The 22,559-nt window shown below is 39.4% G+C and overlaps 1 protein-coding gene across 1 annotated transcript; it reads left to right on the top strand.

Annotated features, from left to right (window-relative positions):
- The first annotated feature begins 790 nt into the window (after positions 1-790).
- On the top strand, positions 791-22,528 carry tmem39a (transmembrane protein 39A). The gene is made up of 9 exons (XM_041786512.1): positions 791-1,076; positions 7,345-7,559; positions 10,833-11,055; positions 11,427-11,510; positions 11,619-11,773; positions 14,612-14,969; positions 15,061-15,248; positions 15,336-15,456; positions 18,586-22,528. The coding sequence occupies exons 2-9, from the start codon at positions 7,447-7,449 to the stop codon at positions 18,823-18,825; spliced, it is 1,482 nt and encodes a 493-aa protein (XP_041642446.1). The 5' UTR covers positions 791-1,076; positions 7,345-7,446; the 3' UTR covers positions 18,826-22,528.
- Positions 22,529-22,559: the final 31 nt, after the last annotated feature.

The following is a 22,559-nucleotide window of genomic DNA, read 5'->3' as shown; positions in this document are numbered from 1 at the left end:
CAATCATTGACTGATAAGTTGAGTGAAAGACACTGCTCAAAAATACCAGCATTTGGCTGGTGGTGGTTGCTACTCTTTTCCCACCCTGGTACATATATACACATTTAAATGGGGTATCAAGAGTTCAAACTAACATAATTAAAGATGCACATATCGCCAGTGTTTTCTTTGCTTTGTTGTCTTTTAGTCTGTGTAATGAGCTTATATGATATTCTCTTTCCATTGTAAACTGCTCTATTTTTGGATTTTTTTTTGAGTCCATTTACATTTTTGGATATAATAGTACCCTTACAGAATCATCGAGTTCAAAGTATTGTTTATGACTGTTTGGCTTTTAATTTTCTTAGGAAAAAAAAAAAAAAAAAAAATATATATATATATATATATATATATATATATATTTTTTTTTTTTTTTTTTTTTTTACACTGAACTTAAGAGCCAGTTAGTGTTCTGAAAAGTTGCTAAATATCAAACCAAAATAGACGAATGTAAAAAAAAAAAGTAAATAAAATAACATAAAATCTTTTTTTTTTTTTTTTAAAGGCAACTAGCTTTACGTTCACAATAACAAAACAAAATCATAATTTCTTTGCACATCTCTGATTCTTGGAATAACTTAATTACGTGGATACATTTCGGCAAGTTCCTTAATTTTTGTACGTCACACAATTAAAAAAAAATCATCATTTGAGAGGTTTAGTTTAAAATAGCAGCGGTTTGTTTTGTCAAAGCTGCGACTGTGCAGTGCAGGCTCCTGTTGCAGTCGCGCTCCGATGACGTCATGGTGAGAGGAGGTGCGGGTTTGCCACGTCGGTCTCTGTGCAACGCATTTACACTGTTGCTCCTAAAGCCCAGGGCTAACTTTTAAAGCCGTTTTATGTTTTCGTCCGAAGAGAAAGTGACCCCACAGGACCGTGTGTACCGTCGTAGCTAATCTCCAAACCGGTGCAGTCGTGGATATTGAAGCTGGAAGGCGGAGAAATGCTCGGTGCTGTCTGGACTCGTCAGGCTGGAAGCCACACAACTGACTGATGCATCCTCGTTCAGTTCACCCCCCGTCTGTTGTCGATGTTGAGTGAGTAACGGTGTCTTCTCTAAGCTTAAACTAGTAAGCTTTTATACAGTAAGACAGCAGCTAGCTAAAACGTCTATCTTTGTGTTCCTAACATCTTTGTCAAAGTGTGCCCCCAAGTTTTTTCTCGGTATGACAACCCTGGTGTCATGATTCAGACAGGCAGCTTTTGGTGCATGTCTTAGCAAGTCTGCAGAAAAAAAGTCAAACAGCGTGTCTCCTGGAGAAAATTCAGCACAGTCTAAGGATGTCCAAATCCTCGATACTTCGATACTTTTCCATACCATTTGATTGAAATGATAACATCTGTAATACTCATAGTATGGAAAGTACCATAGCTTTGGGGAGAATATACAGTTTTCACAAGAAAGGTGAGTTTGAGAGGAATGAATCCATAGAAATGCATGCAAATTCCTGCACGTTGTCGAGATTCCACTAAAATAAAAGCGACCAATTTAACTTAGAATTACACATACTGAGTGCCTTTGACTTATTTTTGTTGCTGTTGTAGCCTAACAGGTATTGACGTCCTCCAATTCTAGTAAGTACTTTAACATTTTAATAAGTACCTTGTACAGTCCCACAAAAACCACAACTCCACGTGTCTTTCTTTTTAAAACTTCTTTCTGCTTTTTGGTCACATTTAAAATGTTTTAAACCAACTCTTGGTAAACTCTAGAAACATGTTTCACTTCCACATAAATACCAAATATCAGTATCTGTCAAATCCCCCATTGTAGTTAATTTCTTTGTGAAATAGTTCCTGTTTTCACTTTTGTGTTTGTCCCCCCTGCATGTGCGCGTGCATGTTAACGGCTGTTTCCTGTTGAAGATTCAGCTTTATTAATGTTGAATATTGGTACTGCACTATGGGCTGCATTACCATCTCCGCCATCCTGTTTCATAAGTCCTATCAGTATGAAGGAAATGCTGATACACACACAGGTTGGATGTTATCTGGCTCTGGTTCTTGTTTCGTTTTAGAGTCTTTCTCTGTCTGGTGAAGACGGGCGGTACAACTTTTTTAACCCACTGAGCAGTGATGATAAGATAAATTATACGATAGTTCATAGAGTTCAGTTACTACTACACTAGCTCAGATAAGACTGTATTGTTTTATTACATTTTCCCGAAGAGAAGTGTAACTTGATACCTCGTTTACTTAAAAAATCAGAGATAAAACTGCTTTTTTTGGCCACTAATTGCAAAACAAACTTTTTTTTTAAAAGAAGAAAGTCACAATTCTTTACTTCCAGCTTCTTTAACGTAAATATTTTCTAGTTTATTTTCTCCTCTAAGACATTTAACTGTAAATCTAAGGGTTGCAGACAAAAACAGGCATCTGATAATGCCACTGTAGATTTCACATTTTCATCAGAAAATTAGGAAGAACGTCAGTACTAGGATGTAACAAATTTCTAGCTTTATCAGGATGTGCAATAATGTTGGCACACCAACAGTATCAGCAGATATTCCCTCAAAAATGTTAATTGTATGTAAATTTATGGTGATGTTTTAACTGATACATGGCTGTAAATATCTGCCTATGTTGGACGTAAATATCTGCTGTATGTACAGATACATTTGTGGAGTTTTAGGCTGGACCATCAGCTGAAGTCTTGTTGTTTGCTCATCCTATAAAGTGTGTTTTAATGATAGAATTTAAGGTATACACTAGTAATGGGCAGCTATTTGGTAGCAATGTATCCTTGGGTATTAAAAAATAGCAATGATATTGCTATTTTTTAATAGCAGCATCACCGTCTGTGTGTGAAGATGCTGGTGAATTTATGACTGCTCTTAAAGATGTCAGTCCATTTTGTCAAATAAAGAAGCATACGCATACATACTGGCGCATATCTAGGCCTACTGGCACGCCATGGCCTGGCATGGCACTGGCACAGCGCTCTGGCTCTCTCTAAAGTCAAACTGTTAAACGTGCACTGCCGGTGGCAACGTAACTATGGGAACATGAGGTTAAACAACTTTGATTGTTCTTTCTGGGTGTAGATCAGTGATGAGAAAATGGTTAAGTTTCATAATAATCACACATCCTGCAACTGCAACAAAAGGTACAATTAAAACTAGGGCTGAAGGATTTAGGCAAATAATCCAATTGCAACACCCCCCCTCCCAATATTAAATAATATTGAAGGCCCATCTTTACTTGTTTTAAAGCACACAGATCATACTTCACATTTCCAAATCCTATATGTTAATAGTTCTGGGTTATTATTTTTTCATATTACCTCTGGCAGGAAGGGAGGGAAGAGGGAGGAGAAGAAGAGCACGCATGTGCCATAAAGGGAGAGGAAAAAGGGAAACTTGATTCTTTGTCCTGGTGTAAGTTTGCCTGTGAAGTGTGTAAATAATGCTGAAACTATAAATCACTTCCAGTGCTCCTGTAAATTTTTCCAAATAAACATACATTTTTAAAAGTTGTAGTATTGAACATAAGTTGCCCAGGTTCTTCACCAGTAAAAGCTTTAAGGAAGAGTGGCCGAGAGAAAGCCACTGTTGAAGAAAACTCAAATTCTCCAAAAGACATGTGGAAGACTTCATGGACTTGTGGAAGAAAGTTATTTCGTCTGATAAGACGAAATAATGCTTTTTAGCAGTCAGAAGAGGTGATGTATGGTGGACACCAAACACTGCACATCACCACAGAGCACAGTGGTGGCAGCATCATGCTGCGGGGATGCTTTTCAGCAGCTGACCCTGAAAGGCCTGTGAAGGTAGATGGTAAAATGAACCTCCTTGTTTTTTTTTTTTGTGATTTTTTTTTGTCCAAAACAAAATTATATTGTCTATGACTGATTTATAAACTCAATGAAAGGGTAGAACATTCAAGAGGGGTGACAACTTTTATATGCACTGTGTGTGTGTGGAAAGCCCTCGTATTGAAAAGAAATACTGTTGCCATGTAAACTTGTGCTCTTCCTGCTTTGACAAGCCAATCTTCAACCTGCAAACTTTATATTAATAGGATTGATAGGTTTTTACTTGTTGATTCATCTTCCATTATCCAGGCTTTGGGTCATAGGTTGTTAGTTTAGACTGTCTGTTCTAATAAATGAAGCAAAATCTTTTCTTTATAAAGTGCACACAGCTCAAGCCCTCAGTAATACCTCAAAAACATGTTTGCTATTTAATTATTGAGTGTGGTCCGTGTCAGTCTTTTCATGAAGACGTGCTGAGACTGTCAGCATTACATGAGCCAAACCAGGCTCACACAGGGAATCTAAACGGCAGATCTGATACTGTAGATTGGTGACAGCTCTGTTTGCGTTGTTAAACAATTATTTGACTGTAAATGAGGTAGCTGTGGGATGATGATACCATGATCTGTCAGTAAGGGGGCCTGTTTCTAATTCTATGAAGTGAAACCTCAAGGGATTGACTTAGTTTATGTGTGCTCAGTGGTCAGTTTATTAGGTACAGGCAGCTCAAATAGAAGAGGGAAGGTTTGTCACCTAAGGGTCTGTTAACACCTTTCATTAACATCCCTCCTGGGTTATCGGAGAGCAAGTGGAAAGCACTAAATGAGGGTGTTCATGCTTTACGTTAACAATGCATATAATTGAGGTCAGAACTCACTTTCCCACCTTTTATTCAGATAAGACTCCCTACATCATTCCTGAAAATAACAAATACATCTTATTTCCAGGCATAGAGAAGAACCATTGTCCCATCAGTTATCAGCCGTTCTTCTACAAATGAGGGGGTCATCATGAGCATTTAAACTACCAGACCAATGTGGATGAATGCCTCCTGAACCACCTTTAATATCTGTTCTGAGCTGTCAGATCTCAATCTGTCCTCAGGATGCATTTAGGTGCATTCATACCAAACATTAAGGCTTACTGCTTGATGTCTGATCACCCAGGGGGTGTTAATGCAGGTTGTAAATGGGGTCAAAAGCTTAGTCTGCCCCATTTCAAACTTTCATCCTGACCCTTTGATTTAGAGTGCTGCCTTGTTTCTTGAAACTGAGTTACAGGAGGGTAGTGGTGGAATCTTCCTCTACAAAGTGGAGCGACCCATCATGTTCCTGATTCAGCTTTAGTATTCATTGAGAGCATTATTTAAACTGACACAAAAGCAGCACTGGACTTTAGGGATGCATGGTGGTGGATTTTGGCTGAAGTGCCAATATTTCCAAACTTCTTTTGGTCATTACCGGTACATAAATCTCTTTTTTTAAAATTTAAAATAAACACCAAGTGTCTGCAAGTGTAATGCAAAGAGAGGCTGAGTCAAGTAGAGCTGAGAGAGGAGCGGTGAAGTAGACAGTCTGGTGGCTGTTTTATGTTTGCAGTTTCATTCAAAATGTTCAGAGCTCACAGTGGGACTCTTGAGTGTGTGTGCACCCTAAATCACATAAACCTGATGGCACAGTTGTATTTTTGGCTGATATTTAAGGCTGATATCAGATTTAAATGGCTGTAATAATGGCAGAAATTTTTCATATCAGCTAATTCGCCATTTAACTTCTAAGCTAATATCTGCCAATACAATCATGCCTGTAATATCATGCATCCATACAATCCTACGTTTCACAGTTTATAAAAACAAAATACTTTAACAAAATAAAAAAGACCATAATTAATTGAAACAACAGTAAGTTATGATATTAGATTGTTGTGAATTTCAAATCTTAGAGATAATTCCTGAGGCATTCTGCAATACTCGGTTCTTAGTGTCCCTAAGAAAAGTTTCTTGCATTTTCTCAAAGTCCAGGATTCTTCCTCTGTAGGAAGGATCCTTCTGAGTTGGGTCCTACAGAGGTAAGAGCCCTCCCCTGGCAACTGTTAAAAACACATTTGGAACAGGCTAGTGAGTGTGCATGAAATCAACACAGAGACGGTACTGACAACAGCGTTGTACAACTTTTACCCAATGCATCTAAAATGCCATCATATCATCATATTATATATAATAAATAATAATATATTCATTTTCTATGGCTCTGCTTTTACCCGTTCAGCTTTACCTAGCTTTTTTTTCTTCTTCTATTTTTTTTCTCTTTTTTGTGGAAGAGAAGGAAAACAGTTTGCATTGGATTGTTGGTAATTCTGTATACACACGTGGACAAAATTGTTGGTTACCCCTCTGTTAATGAAAGAAAAACCCACAATGGTCACAGAAATAACTTGAATCTGACAGAAGTGATAATAAATAAAAGTTTAATGAATATTAACCAATGAAAATCAGACATTGCTTTTGAATTGTGGTTCAACAGAATTTTTTAAAAAACAAACTCATGAAACAGGCTTTGTCACAAAATGAGTGTCATATGTTTTAGTGAGTGTGTCCTTTGTTTATAGGCGATCAGCTATTAACTAAACTGATCATAAAATAAGACCTGTCAGGGTATGGATGGCTCACTGTCTTTGCTGAGTAGTCTCCTGGGGGAAACCCTCGCAGTTTAAAGAGGTTTGAAATCATCGACTGACATGCCAAGTTATGCCATGTTAACATGTCACATCGCTCATCTAAAGTCAATTTAATAAGGACTGATCAAAGCAGGACTAGACAGACAAATAGTTTAGTTATGAGTCGAGTAGACTAAATTCTTTCTGACCTCTGTAAACGTTCAACTTTTAAAGTGCAGCTGCTTTACACCAAACCAATTTGACCCAGAAATCTTATTTCAAAAAGGTCGTGGTTTTTAGGGCTCCCCCCAGTATGTGTTCGCTTCTTTTCCAGAATATTCAGGGGTAAAACTCTTAGCTTCATTTTACATTACATGACAGTGATGCTACATTCTGTGGAGTATTTCAGGTTAGAGTGTGGAGGCTGTAGGAGTAAGAGATTTTGCTGAAATGTACAGTGAATCATGCCCCCTCTGAGTATAACACTGCAAGGAGTCAAACATCATTTTTAAAGGGCTCCTGAAGAAAACAATTCTTGTTTGATTTATTCTGGTTTGAGGATTTATAATGAGCGTTTCTAATTTCCTTTCTCAGATGATAATAAGCCACTCTGCTATTCTGCTGATTGACTTATAAACTTTATAGGGGCAGTAAAGAGGTAAAAAGAGATAAAATCAGTGAAGGGGAAATACTCAGAGAAAATTGGAACATCTGCACTGTACTATATAATCTTCTCACATGTGCATGATAGAGTAAACACCTTGGGGCATGTGCGTGCTCTACGTCTACTTATTTAGGCCTCGGGGTTGTTGGTTCTTTCTACCTGCTTTCATTTTCTTTGAGGTGTTTTACTTTTCCTTCTCTGACTCACTCTTGTCTTTCTGTTTCCTCCACAGTGGCCTGGTTGTACATGGTGGCTCACTGAAGAGAAAGAGGAGGAGTCCCAGCGGCTGTCGGTTGGTGGGCGGCATCCGTGGTTGCCACGGTAACTGGCGACCATGCCAGGAGGCCGCAGGGGTCCCAGCAGACAGCAGCTAAGTCGCTCTGCTCTGCCATCCCTGCAGACTCTGGTTGGAGGAAACCTCAGCAATGGTACAGGCCTCAGGAACAGGTGGGTGCAATCAGCAACTTTAAATGTGTTAGCATGATGGCAAATCTCTGATGGGGTTTTTCTGCTTTGGCCTTAAATGTAAGAGATGTTTTGTGTCATGTTTTTGAGCTGCTACCTAATACTGTGAAATACTGTAACGTGCTACATAGGTTATTTCATGTATGCCTATTCAGCTCAGCTGTGAGAGCAGGCACCTAATTTCAGAGGCAACAGTCCTCAAAGCTCTGGTTTCAGGATCGCATCCCGATCCTGGTGAGGATTGGTGCACATCTTCCCCCACTCTCTCCCCATGTTTCTGCTCTCTCTCTTTAGGTGTCCTATCAAATAAAGGAAAAAAAGTCCCAAAATAATATTTAAAAAGGACAAGTGATTAAAAAAATGTGTCTGATTAATTTATGGTTTTGTGATTAATTAATCATGATTAATCGCATACATTGATAATATAAGTAGGCCTGGATTACAGGTGGATATAATGTAATAAGCTGAATATATAAATTTAAGTATATATGATGATTTGTCTATATTTTTCTGTGGTTTGAGCAGCATCAGACATTTGTTCAAAGTTTTAGTGACAAAAGGAATAAACTATCAAAGGGAAGTCTGCACATCAATAGTTGAATTCAGCACTTTTGGACGTAATGTTTAAGCATTTCTGCATGCCAAAGTGTGACATATGGTGTCAGTGAGAAAAATTTGGGCTCAGCCGTCTTACAGCATTTACTCTGTTGACATTATTGACAATTTGATTTTTTGACATATAGCAATCCTGTTTATTCGTTTGATCCTAACTCACCAGATTTTCAGATTTTAAGAAACTGAATAATTGCCATGTAAATTTACATTTACATGTCTTGGTGTTTTGCTTCAAGAACAGTGAACACAGAAGTAAAATAAAAAAAAGTACAGAGTCATTAAACTGTAGCTGACGGCTGTCATGGAGCCTAAATAGAATAAGATAAAATAGAATTCATACCATCAACAAATATGTAGAATAGAATTTGTTTGGTATTTCAACTAAAGAAAATTGAATCGACATTTAGAAAAATGTTTAATTTTCCATGCATTTTTAAAAATTCTTTATTCTGGAAATGTTTGTAAATACATGCCAATTTGTCTGTAAATAAATTATTACAGAGCAGAAAAGCTCTGCAGTCAGTGATATTTGCATCTTCCCTCAATAATCCAGATTTACCCTCTTTTTTTTACATAAATAACTAAAGTTTGTGTACAAGGATCTGAAGTCCTGTTTACTTCCATTTGAGTAAAGGGAGACCATTCAGCATGGTTTATTCTGTCCACTTAATGAGATTAAAAAGTAGAAATAAAGATTCACAAAAAAGCACAATATATATTGCATATTAAACATGGACTAGTACTCCAACACACGGAGTAGCCCCGACAGTCTAGTGTCTGTCTGTTAATCCCTATAAAATGCCCCCTCCCCTTTTTTTAAGTGAAATAAAAACTATAAAAATAATTTAATCATGATGATTCCCTGTATTCTCTGCTAATGTCTTTGTTAATTGTAAAGTGAAGATCTTCTTTTTTTTTTAAGGGTAAAACTTTGTTTTTTTTGGTGATCTATTAAGAAAATTACATTTCAAGACTTTTTCTGTTTTGATCTTGATGATTATGGCCTCTAGCTCTCAAACATACAATAACCACCACCTCAAAATATTAAAATATTGTTAGAAAATCCAGTTACCTTAGCCTTCATTCTCTTACTCTGGTTTAGTACACACAACCACCATCATAGGGAAGACTGCTGGCTTGTCATTTCTCTAGGAGACAATAACTGATACCATTCACAAGGAGGGTGAGCCACAAAAGGTCACTGCCGAAAGGGGAGGCTGTTCTCAGAGGCTGTTTTTATTTCATATTTTTAGGGAATGTTCGCTTGAGGGGAAAAGTATGATGGGAAAAGGAGCTCAGTCTCCCGAAGATTGTCAAACAAAGCTGATTCAAGAACTTATGGAATCTTCACACGGATACGGACTGTGGCTGGAGTCAGTGGATCAAAAGCCACCACACAGAGATGTCCAGAAAAAGGGCTATAAGTGTGGTGTTCTTATCGAGCCACTTTTGAACCACAGATGTCATAAGCATCTCAGCTGGCCTAAGAACAAAAAGAACTGGACTGTTGCTCAGTGGTCCAAAGTCCTGTTTCCAGATAAAAGTAAATTTTGAATTTTATTTTGAAATCAAGGTCTCAGAGTCTGGTGGAAGATCGGGGCAAAAAATCTAAGGTGCTTGGAATTCAGTGTTCTCAGTGCCATGTCACCTGCTGCTGCTGGTCCACTGTGCTTCATCAAACCCAGAGTCAATGCTGTCAGCTGTCAGGAGATTTTAGAGACCTTCATGCTTCCATCTGCTGAGAACCTTTATGGAGATACTGATTTTTTTTTTTCCAGCTGGACTTGGCACCTGTCCACAGTGAAGCCAAAACTACCAGAAACTGGTTTGCTTACCATGGTATTAAGTGTGTTTGATTGGCCAGCTGGTCTGACCTGAGGATCATCGAGAATCTTTGGAGAATGTCCAGAGGAAGATAAGAGGCACTAGACTCAACAACACAGATGAGCTGCAGGCTGATAACAGAGCAGCCTGGGCTTCATAACATCCCAGCAGTGCCACAGACTGAATGGCTCCATGCCACGTCACATAGATGCAGGAATTTGTGCAAAAGGAGCTCCAACCAATTACTGAGTGCTTAAATTAGCATAGTTTTTGAGGTCATCATTTCTGTTAAGAATCCTTTTTGTCCTGATGTTTTGTAATATTATTAATATTTTGAGATAGTGGAATTTAGTTTTTGTGAGCTGTATGCCGTAATCATCAACATTAAAACAAAAAAGGTCTTATTTTTAACTTTGTATGAGATTAATCTAGAAAATAGGAAGTTCCAATTCTTGAATTAAATCATAAAAAATGAACTTTTTTCGTGATATTCTAACTTTCTGAGATCCACCTGTGTATCTGCCTCTGTGCTGGTGGTAGGGGTTGGGTTGTCTGTCTGTTTCTCTGTCAGTAAGGTTATTCTTGTGCACACAATATCTCAAGAACACCCTGAGGGACTTTCTTTCAAACTATTCTGGATAAAAAAATTACACTTGAATGTTCGCATGATGTGTAGAGCCCAACATCTCTGCAGTAGAAAATGTATTAAACTGTTATTTTGACACTTGCAGTTGACCTTATTGAGATTTAATCTAAATTTCTATTTATTGCACTTAATTTAATCATTCTTTATTGTATCTATCTGTCGTCTCTCAGGAGTAGTAACTCGGTGGGTCTGTCTGCCCCCCCTCTCTCGGCCCTCATCACCCCGGAGCCTGTCCGTCACTCGAGGATCCCCGAGCTGCCGTTGGACAGCAGCCTCTTGTTTGAATTCCTGCTCTTCCTTTATTTGCTGGTGGCCTTGTTTGTCCAGTACATCAACATCTACAGGACGGTGTGGTGGTACCCATACAGCCACCCTGCTGCCTCTACCTCGCTTGTAAGAACAAATACACAGACATACATATAAGCTCTGTTGTTATGGCAACTTGAAAGGACTAACATTAAAAAAGAAAAAAATGGAATTTGATTATTTGATGTTCTAAAACAGGCTCACTGTTTTTGTTTTCCTGAATGAAATTGGAGCAATGTCTGCAGAACAAACAAACCAGAGATCAAATATTTATATATTTTTTTATTTGGAGTTCCTGCAGCATAATCAATGGATTTTTTTTTAGCTTCTTTCTTTCTCTGAATCAGAGTTGGAGACCTTTTTTAGAGTAAGCATCAGTACCAGTATCATCTTATAGCAGGATAAATACTGTAACATTTGTATGGAAGCACTTTAGAATATCTGCTTTTCTCCTGCAGAACTTTCATCTAATGGACTACCACCTGGCTATCTTCATCACAGTCATGTTGGCCCGCAGGCTTGTTTGGACTATAGTTTCAGAGGTAAACATCCAGCTATCACAGTCCATTACTTACACTTTCCTTTTCAGTGGAGCTCAAACTCAAATCATTCTGATAACTGTGAATGTTTTTGCCGTCCCATTCGTCCAGGTGTCTCAGAGCAGCGGCGGATCTCTGTTCAGATACGTGTTTCTGATCACAGCTCGGCTCTCCCTGCTCACCATGTGTGGCTGGGTGCTCTGCTGGACTCTGGTCAACCTCTGCAAGAACCACTCTGTGCTCAACCTCCTCTTCCTGGGATACCCGTGAGTCTCTAATACCACCTGAACCACTATTCTGCCTAATAGAGTTGTCATGATCCAGAATTGTACAAAAAATCTATAAGTATTGACTGTGCCTCCAAATGTGGCTCGTTTGGAGACACGAACGTTTTATTTCCTTGTTCTCCGTGTTTGGAACTGTTAGGCTGAGATAAGTCTTCGTAGTTGTGGAGAAGTGGATCACATTTGTTAGCTGCTGGGCCATCTTCTCTCTGACATGTATGACTTTGGCAGGGGAGTTTTCAGCAAATATTTTGCGCCCAGGGAAATCACATATTCTGAGTGGCGTGCCTTTATGAGATTTTAAAATCCTGGCTTCTCAACAACACTGGGCTCTTTGGCGATGTGCTGTCTTACTGCTGCCATTACCTCGGCATCGTCTTTCAGCATATTTTAACAATTACTGTATTTAGTTCAGCCTCTTCCTATTTAAAGCTAAACCACTTCCAAATGGTGGATCCAGCGCTGTTTCTCGTTTTCCGTCTCTGAATGCAGCTAACTCACCGCTAACTCGCCTTGCTGTTGTGTACTTCCTTCATTCTCCCATGCTTCTCTTCTGCTGATACAAAAACACACATACGCGGAGAAGAGTTTTCTGGATTGACTTCCACATAATTTATACTCAATTTTTGCAATATAGTTATTTTATACATTGTGCGTGATAAAAGCCACCATACATCGAGTATACTTGATGTATCGCCCAGCCCTAGTTCCATCTAGTGTGGTTTAGAACTACTCACTGTTGCTGGTACAGCCCTTGGTGTATTAAACATGAGACAAAAAGAGGGAAAACAAAAAGGAAAAAGATGCAAAATAAGCAGGAACACAGAAATGAATTGCTTAATGTCACCTGAATTGTAATGATAAAATAAATACAATGTAAAAGTGCAAATTAAAATCTGTGCATTTAAGAGTAATGTATTATATCTATGCTTTATGAAGTGTGCAGTGACACAGCAGGCTTTTTAATAACAGAGAAGTTGAAGAGAGCGACAAGAAGCCAGCAGGTTTTGTAGCGCTGCTAAATCTAACTGTGCATATTTGCCTGCTTCTCTCTTGTCTTGAAGAGTTTTTTAATAGTGGTAAAATGGTTACAAGCTTTGCTGCCTCATAAGTTGGCACGTACCTGCCATGCTTGATTTAATTTTTCCCCATATAGATGCATTCATCATTTGAATCTGCTCAGTTCACAACGAATACAAGTACAGTTACACCCCTACATGGTGATGAAACTTTTTCGGTTTGCCAAGTTACTCTCCGTCTTTTATGCTCATGAAAACTTTCAGCTGAAAAAATCCCTGTCCAGTCAAAGAATAACAGATTGTTTCATTTTGAATTGTGGTAACTAAACTCATTAAAAAAATTGACTGCCTTCCTCTATAGCAGTGGTTTTCATGCTTTACTTTCCAATGGCACACCTGAGATAAAGCCAAAATCCCAAGGCACACCATGTTTATATTAATGCAAAACAGCCTCTTTAACACACGTGACAGTTCCATTAGATGTTGGATAGCTATAATAATAACATATGGTTGTGCAAATTTCCACGCCTAAACTTCCCCCAAGGCACACAAGCGTGGCCTTGCCACCCTATTTGAGAGCAACTGCTCTATAGGCCAGGAAATTATCATGATGTTGATCTGATGTCCCAAAGCAAAGTGTTTTAAGCCTGATGTGAAAGAAAACACTTAAGGTGGGTCAAAAGATCTGGCATCATATTAAGAGGCGTAATGCAAAGAATCATAGAGATAATACTGGTGCACGCTTCACCTCCTTGACTGCTTTGCTCCTGCCAGTAAACACAAAACTTAAGCTCTTGTTTAAAGAAGCACCGTCTAGCACTTGAGAGAATGGTTTTATCTGCTTTCCTTCTTCATCATTTTGTTTTTGTTGTTGGCAAATTGTCTGTTTTGAAAAGCTGCAGAAGTTGTCGATGCAGCCCTGGGTTTTAATGTTTTTCAGACGCAGTAGTAAAGGGTCTATTTTTGTTATTTAATTAGCACCTTGTTTAAGTCAGTTATGTTGTAGCTCAAATGCACACTGGGAATGGAGCCAGGATCATGGCTACTTGAAATCTAATATGCCATTTTATCTTAGTAAAGGGTCTATTTTTGTTATTTAATTAGCACCTTGTTTGAGTCAGTTATGTTGTAGCTCAAATGCACACTGGGAATGGAGCCAGGATCATGGCTACTTGAAATCTATCTAATATGCCATTTTATCTGTATTGTCATGTGAACAATTGAATACTTTTGTTTCCATGAAAAGACAAAACAGGAGTCTGCTAAATGGCCTTTTTCTGGATATCAAACTGAAATTGAAGAAATGAACTTGAATTCAAGTAGCTTGTATAAAAATGTCTGTCCCAGAGCAAATAAATGTCAAAAAGTGAACAAGATCCAGAACATGCATTGTTACGCAAACGCTGATTTGTTTGCAGAGATGGAGGAAAAATCCTGAGTTGCAGCGCTGACTTCTCTCTCTTGAATGAAAGAGATCGTAACTGTGGGACAACACAAATCCCTCCTGAAATGAACCTGATATTAGAAATTATTCATGCTGCAGTTCGTCTGGTCTTTCACATTAATGTATTAAAGCTGTTAAAGTGAACATGTCGCCATTTGTTCAAGGTTTTCTGCCTGTTTGTTTTGTGTGGTATTAGAGCAAAAGATATGGGCCCTCCTCCCTCAATTTGTCTCTTCTTTTTAAATATGCATGATGTTTTCACATCATGCACCTCCTTTTCTTCCCTGTCATTTGAAACTAAAACTGGCTGCTCTCTTCTTTTGTCCTCACTCAATCACCACCCCCCCACCATGCTAGATTTGGTGTGTACGTCCCGCTCTGCTGCTTCCATCAAGAGGGAGGGAAAAGCCAAACGGCACAGACTGACTGCGACTATCCAGCCGACCACCAGCAGACTGACCTAGCAGAGACCCCGTTCTTTAGGCCACGCGACTTCCTCTTCCTGTTAAGAGAGAACCTACGAGAGCAGTTTTCCAGCCCCCCGCACATGCCCATACACACCTGTCCGCCTCACACACACTCACACACGCCAGAGTTGATTCGAACAGAGGTGGAGGAGCTAAAGAGCGACTTCAACCGGCGAATAAAGGAAGTGCTGTTCAACTCGCTTTTTAGTGCTTACTATGTAGCCTTCCTGCCTCTCTGCTTCGTCAAGGTTTGTATCTCTCACATGCATAATTTTACATTTTTTCATGTACTTTTTTTTGTCTGTTGTCTTGATAACTTTCCATTTTTCCTCACACCAGAGCACGCAGTACTACGACATGCGCTGGTCCTGTGAGCATCTGATCATGGTGTGGATCAATGCATTCGTGATGCTCATGAGTCAGCTGCTCCCCCCAAGCTACTGCGACCTGCTCCATCGCTCAGCGGCTCACCTTGGCCGCTGGCAGAAACTGGAGCATGGCTCTTACAGCAATGCACCTCAGCATGTGTGAGTGAGCTATGCTGCACATATTGATACACACTTTTAAAATGACTCTGTTTTTGTGTGTAACTGTGGTGTTGACTTTTTTTGCAGGTGGTCAGAAAGCACCATTTGGCCTCAGGGGGTGTTGGTACGACACAGTCGATGTCTGTATAAGGCAGTTGGACCTTATAATGTCGCCCTGCCCTCTGACGTTTCCCATGCAAGGTTTTATGTGAGTATCTGTATCAAAGTTACAGAAACTTCTTATTTTGATCATTGAAAGTGGGCAAAAGAATGCTACCATGAAAATACAACACAATGCTAAAAACAGAATCAAAACGTATGAGCCATGGAGTTGGCTCTATGCAGCATAATAAAGTAGAAAAAGGAGAAAATTTACAGCCGTAAATGTAATAAGGACAACTCTTGCTAGCATCAGCAGAAATCATTATAGTCTTATCACAGCCACACACAGACTTAAGCTGGATTTATGCTGCTGTGTTCAGACTTTCAGCTAGTCAGGCACTTCTTTTCGCAGAAGTGCATCATCTTAAGCCTAAGAAAATAACTGATTTGTCAGCATGGGCTGTTTATATTTTTCTTAGGTTTTAATGCTGCTAGAGGTTTCTCAGAGTCAGCAGGAGTGAATCAAAATCCTTCACTCTTACTATACGATAAGATCAACTTTAATTTCCCTGTAGGGAAATTTGTCTTGGATTCTGTCTGCAGTTTCAAAAACAGTAAAATACATAGAGATCATACAAAACACTAGGGGTATGATGAGACACATAGTGGAGGAGACAAGAAGATTTTACATATTTTTTAATTTTGATAACAAAATACATGAGTGGAAGATTTGTCTGTTATTCAGCTGAAAGTTGCAGATGCAAAGAAATGCAGCTCAGTTTTGGAAAATTTTAACTGTAAACCGTCTTGTACTGAATATCAAGGCTCATATATACAGTGCATTCAGACAGTATTCAGACCCCCTTCACGTTTTTCAGTTTTCAGTTTACACAAGTATTGTATTTACCGTTTACGACAACACTTAGAATTTAGCTCATGTTCGTCCCATGTCTCTTGATCATTGCTGAGATGTTTCTACACCTTGATTGAAGTTCACCTGTGGTAACATAAATTGGTTGGACATGATTAAGAGAAGCACACACCTCTCTACAGAAGGCCACACAGCTGACCATGCATATCAGAGCAAAAACCAAGCCATGAGGTCAAAGGAACTTCCTGCTGTGCTCAGAGACAGAATTGTTGCAAAACACAGATCTGGAGAAGGCTTCAAAAAAATCTCTGCTGCACTGAAGGTTCCCAAGATCAGTGGCCTCCATAATTCTCAAATGGAAGAAGTTTGGCACAACATGGACTCTTCCAAGAGCTGGTTGCCTGGCCAAACTGAGCAATCAGGGTAGAAGGGCCTTTGTAAGAGAGGGGACCAAGAACCCAATGGTCACTCTGACTGAGCTCCAAAGATCTCTGTGTGACGAAGCTCCAGAAGGACAACAATCCCCAATCTTGGCTTATGGTGAGGTGGCTGGACTGAAGCCTCTCCTCATTGCAAAACATGTGAAAGACATTTGGAAAGGCACACACCTCTTTAGGCACAGTTGAAAGAAATGGGAAGAATCCGAGTTAAATTTCAAGTGTTTTTGCAAAGGATCTGAATGTTTATGTCAGTGTTATATTTCGGTTTTCAGTTTTTCATAAATTTGCAAAAGTTTCTAAATCATTTTCCATTGGATGCTGTTATGTAGATTGTGATATGCCCCATTTGAGTTAGTCACTATTAAAACTTCTCCAGATGATCTAGCCAACAAAATAGCAAGCAGATAACCAGTAGTAAGTTTACAGTCTCGTGCATTTCATATGTACTTTATGCTTAGTTTTTTGTTCAAATGAGATGAACACCATTACACCAGCTTAAGGTGATGGTGATGCCTGTAGACACATGAATGCTTAGCATTTATGCAGTTAAACCTCCAGATAGTGGTGCGATGTTTGCTCTTTGTGCTGGTTCTGTTCTGCAAATGATGGGAGCTCGCTCCCATTTAAGACTTGAGACTCATGAATGCATTTTTTTTTTAAATTAATTGCATTAAAACAAATAAGCTGAATAAATTACATTTAAATTATTAATAATGTTGTAACCTTCTTCCAAAAGGTCTTCAATGAATAAAGATATTTATAAAAAAATACATTATTGGATTGTAACTGAAATATTTACATATTTGTACCCATTCTTTAAACACTTAAATTTCCCAGCGAACTTGAACTCATCGTCATACAACCGTGTTAGCTTGTCAAGTATGCTAATTAACGTCTATCCTGCCGACTTCAACACGGACTTCAGCGCTGCCTTAATTTTTTAACCAATGGGACCTACTACAAAGTTTTGGAGAACTTTTCACAGCCCATCTTGGTTAGATATAGGTTAGAATATAGGTTAAATAGGTTAGAGCCGTGTGAAATCTGAGGATAACTTTACCTGTGACGCAGCTGCAGACATGATGGGGTCTCCTCTCCCCTTCCTCTGAGGCTTAAGGTAGCGCATTAGAATTAATTTGATTCACAAAACAAGAGCACTATTTTTAAAATAAGAAAGATTTTAAATAATGGGAAATTCATAACCAGCTGGTGAGACTTTTTTGTTCCTCCTTGTCACAGTGACATTCTTGTTTATGTGGTGCCTTTTCAAATGCTTTGGTTGATCCGCTGCCGCTGGACAACGTGCTGTTATTGACGCACCTGCTGAAAAATGTCAGCGCTACTGTTGTTGTCTTTGTCCACTGTTGTATTTTACTGGGAAACAAAGTGTTCCTAAACAGGACACTTTTATCTGGGAATATTCAGGCTGTTGCTGGCGTGTGCTGTGGTTGTGTGGTTGCCAGGACAGTATGACAGTGAGTTGTTCTCTGGTTTTCCGTCTGTGTATGAGCTTCGTTCCTCATGTGTCCATTGGGTACACATCTGTACCATGCCTTTACACCCCTAATGCATACCAATCATAGGTCAAGAACTTAGTAGTTTGGCTGATTTAAAGAAGCCAGATTGTTACCAGATAAAGGGGCCTTTGGGAGCTGAAAGGACCGGCTCTTATTTCTTATTTCCCAAACTATTCAGATCACTAAATGGGTCAGAATTCCTATCATTATGAGACAGACTTTGGAGCACGTGAAGAGCATCTTGTCTAGTCTGTGATTGAGGTGCGTCAAAATAAGTTGACATCTTTGTATTTCTTTATCTGTACTGTATTTTTGTCAATCCCTGCCTATAGATTATTTAGGTTGTCTAGTCTTCTCTGTTCTTAAAATAATTATTTTCTTGTATTTTTTTTCTCTTGACGTTCCAGTTTCTTTTCCACAAGCCATTGCGGATCCTGAACCTGCTGATCTGGATCGAGTCCAGTGTGGTTTTGTACCAGTTATACTCTCTGCTGCGCTCTGAGCGCTGGAACCACACCTTGTCTCTGGGCCTTATTCTCTGCTGCAACTACTATGTCCTTTTTAAACTGCTCCGGGACCGCATCGTGCTGGGCAAAGCCTACTCCTACCCTCTGTCCTCCAACGGTTTGGGGCTGAAGTCGCAGTAAAGCCTCTTCACAGCGAGACCTCACCTATGAACTCTGCAGGTGGAGGGGAGATGGGTGGAGGCGGAGCTGGAGGGTGAAGGAGGTTAAGGGACAGACTGTGAACTCATTATCCTGTTTTGATACGGTTCTATTTTTAATGCAATGTTTATATAAACCTATTTAAAAGAATATTTTTATTTTGTATACTATTTCAAGTTACGCCGGGCATTACTGCGCTGACGACATTAGCATGTTCTGTTATGTTGTTGCTAGGCGACAGAGAAGTCAGGGAATGCCAGGAGGTGACTTTCACCAAAGATATATTAAGTGCAGGCGGCCAATCACAAGAGGACTTGACTTCTGACAGTTTAAACCAGACATTGATAAGGAGCAGTGGACAGAGCACTGATCGGGCAGTTTTTCTTCACTTATGAGGCTTTTAAAGAGTACAGTCTAGACCGACCCTCTTTGTGAATTGTCTTAAGATAAATATGGTTATGAATTGGCACTAAACAGACAAAAAAGAGTGATCGAGATTGATTGATTGATTAAAGCTTCAAAGTAGAGTAGAGTTCGGCTCAGACTACACAAATTCAGCCAGGTTTTGACCCGACGGCAACATCACAGCCCATCAACGAAGGTTCCAAGACACCCACGTCCATGACTCAACAAGACTAACGTCAGAATTTTTTGTTCATCATTGTCTAGTTTGACACCCTGACTTGATGTCAACAACATGAATCCTGACGGCTACCATAGGAGTGTGTGAAGCGTATCCCAGCTGTCATTGAGGGGGTTGACCCTGGACTGGTCTCCAGTCAATCACAGGGCTGACATGTAGAGATGACCAACCCAACTCACAATTAGAGTCACCAGTTAACCTAAAGAGCATGTCTTTGGTGGCGTGAGGAAGCCAGGGGAGCTCATGCAAGTTCCTCATTGAAAGGACTGGGAACCGAACCAGGAAACCTTCTTGCTGTGAGGCAACAGAGCTAACCCCTATGCTGCCATGTAGCCTGCTGCATGCATTGCCTGGGCTTATTGGACTAAATTTTTTGACATCATTACATTCACGCCTAAAGTTCTATTTAAAGGATAGCCAGTCTATAATGCCCTCCTTTTGATAAATAGAATCAAGTCCATAGCTGTTATCCATAATCCATGATCCACAATCGTCCCTCCCTTGCTATTTCTCATTTTTAGAGTGAAACACTGCTGTTCATCATCCCCCTTTTTGTAGCGATGATGGACGATCTCTGACCCGCCTTCCTGACAGCCTGTAAACTCACACACAGTCGCAGAGACAGTAGTGATGACAGTGAGCGGTCAGGATCACTCTTGTAGTGTGGTCAGTGAGTCAGCCAAGGCTGGAGAAGATTTTTGCCACATAGTCTGACATGGTGTCATTGTTATGGACAAAAAATGTAGTCAGAGCCAAACTTAAATGAAAACAATGCAGCTCTTTGAGGTAGAGTCAATTACTCTCAGCTTTTTTCCTCAGAGATTTTGAATCAAAAGTTCTACAAATTGAGAAATGCGCTTGTTCTCTTTCTAGCTAGAGACCATGCTTTTATCTGTCCATTAAATATTCTGGCACTTAACAGCAGCATTGAGCTCATAATAAGCTTAACGACCACTAACGGGTAGTATGGAGCTCTCCATCGGCACAAAATGTACCAGCAGCTCCTCTTAACAACCACTACTGCACATGTCTTGGTTTGATTGAATCAAAAACCAAAGTGTAAATATGACTGTTTGCAACATGGCAGGGCTTTAAGTGTTGGACCATTTCTTGGCTCTGATTAGGTCTGTTTCTGGCCAAGAAACCTGCCAAAACACACTTTTATTTAAAAAAAAATCAATCTAGCTTGTTGATAAGGGAGCACAAAAGGTGCTAATAGTCAATTATGTAGCTGCTCTTTATTGGTGAGATAGCTGTCTGCCTTCTGTAGCTTCTAATTTAATGAGCAGATGTCCTATGAGGGTGGTATTTGCAATCACAGCTAGAAAGTGAACAAGTAAAATGATTTTTCTCTTTAAAGCTGAGCCTTAGAAAGGTTTTTTTTTTTGTTTTTTTTTTTACGAACTGACTTGAGATAAACCCTTTCAGTGCTCTAATCCACTACTATGCAAATGATTTTCCCTCATTTATTTGTTTTCCTGTCATCAGTGTTTTCTCCCTAGATCTGGTTTTCTGGAGGGCAGTCAGAGAAGCTGTATTTGCTAATTTAACCTATCTTAAGAGGAGAAAGGGATCAACACATAATTAAAATCGTTGAACTCAATTAGACCTACAAGTATCGTCATACGTCTCTTTCCCCCCTTTGTTCTTATTTAATAAGAGAGACAAATGTAGGGATGCTGATATCACTAGTTGAAAATGAAAAGCAAAACTGTCTGACCACTCCTTGACCTGCAAGATTTTTGAAATAATCCTTGACTGATTTATGTTTAAAAGGTCAATGAGTCACAGCTTGATTTGTTTAATTCTGGTGCCTGAAACCAAATTAGGAGTGAGGCCATATTTTTTGTTCCAGGGAATTGGAAAAAGTTGGCAAATATGTCGCATAGGCAGGATTGGTGTTGTTCATCTCAGGACGTACCCCTTCTCCCAGTACATAAACAAGATTGTCATCACCTACCGATAACGATCTGACAACAGAGGATGTTAAATCAAAGGGTAAGGACAGCTTTAGCGGAAGGACTGTACCACCTCATCATCACTTCATGTATTTACAGTTACCAGACACGTGTTACAAACTGGTTGCCTTGCATGTTGCCTTTAAGTTCTGTTAAAATAATTCGTAGACCACCTCCTGCTCTTTGTCACAGGCTCTAATCTGCAGCCACTACATAACTTGAGGCAGTATTAGAGTTGGATATTCAGAGAAAAATCAATACATCTTGAACAGAAAAGCCTTTTTTTCACCAGGTTAACTTTTAAGTAGAAAATCTGAATCAATATGTCCTTTGCGGTTGTGAATTTCACACTGAATGCCTCCGGTGAGTTTCAGATTGAGTGTAAATGGGATGGGGAAGAGCACTTTGGAGTTGAGTGTTGCATCTGGATCCCAGGCGCTGCTCTGTGCCTCAGCAGAAGTTAAAGAAATCTTTGATTATACATCTATAATCTACAGGTTTCCATCATTGTGCCTCCCCTTAAAGCGGCTACTTGGTGCTCATGTTTTTGTTTGCTGTCATTTTCCACTTGAATGTAGCAAAATGTTTCTTCTGAATGTTGCTGTGAACTTGAATTGGCATGTTTTGTTTTCAGTTGATAGAGCATCAGCCACTGAAATAATTTATTTCTCTGTTTTCTGGCACCTTTATCTTGCCCTTATCTCAATTGCAGGCAAACTAAGGTTGCTTTAAATCTGTCGGTTATTACTTGAATGTTAAGCCTTTGCGCAAATACTGCCCTCTCTGTTAGCTATTTTTTTGGTTGTTTTTTACCCCTGAGATTACAAAATTAAATTTAAAGATGTGTTTTTGGTCTGCTGATGATGCAGACAATGTTCCTTTGGTTGGAAAAGTTATCAGACTGAATTGCAGAGGTTGTTTCCCATGTGCCATATCCCAGGATACAGCTTCAGTCCTGGTTGAACTTTCTGTTGAATGTGTCGGTGCTGGAGAAGTCAAAGGAGCTGGTCCTCATATTTCGGCTTTTTACAGTGTTTAGTTTCCCCGCAGCATTTCTGAAAATGCTTTTTGACATCTGAAATAAAACAAATGGTGTTTAAATGAAAAAAGGTCTC

This window comes from Cheilinus undulatus, linkage group 1, assembly GCF_018320785.1.
Source record: "Cheilinus undulatus linkage group 1, ASM1832078v1, whole genome shotgun sequence".
Classification (NCBI taxonomy): Eukaryota; Metazoa; Chordata; class Actinopteri; order Labriformes; family Labridae; genus Cheilinus; species Cheilinus undulatus.
Note: the sequence above shows the minus strand (reverse complement) of the source record. Positions and strands in the feature narration are given on the sequence as shown.

What these genes read in the sequence shown, in the direction of transcription:
- tmem39a (XM_041786512.1), top strand. Translation starts at nt 7,447, where the DNA reads ATGCCAGGAGGCCGCAGGGGTCCCAGCAGACAGCAGCTAAGTCGCTCT. An exon ending in CTGCTGCCTCTACCTCGCTT is followed by an intron (nt 11,056 to 11,426) that starts GTAAGAACAAAT and finishes TTTCTCCTGCAG; the next exon opens with AACTTTCATCTAATGGACTA. An exon ending in TGCCTCTCTGCTTCGTCAAG is followed by an intron (nt 14,970 to 15,060) that starts GTTTGTATCTCT and finishes TCCTCACACCAG; the next exon opens with AGCACGCAGTACTACGACAT.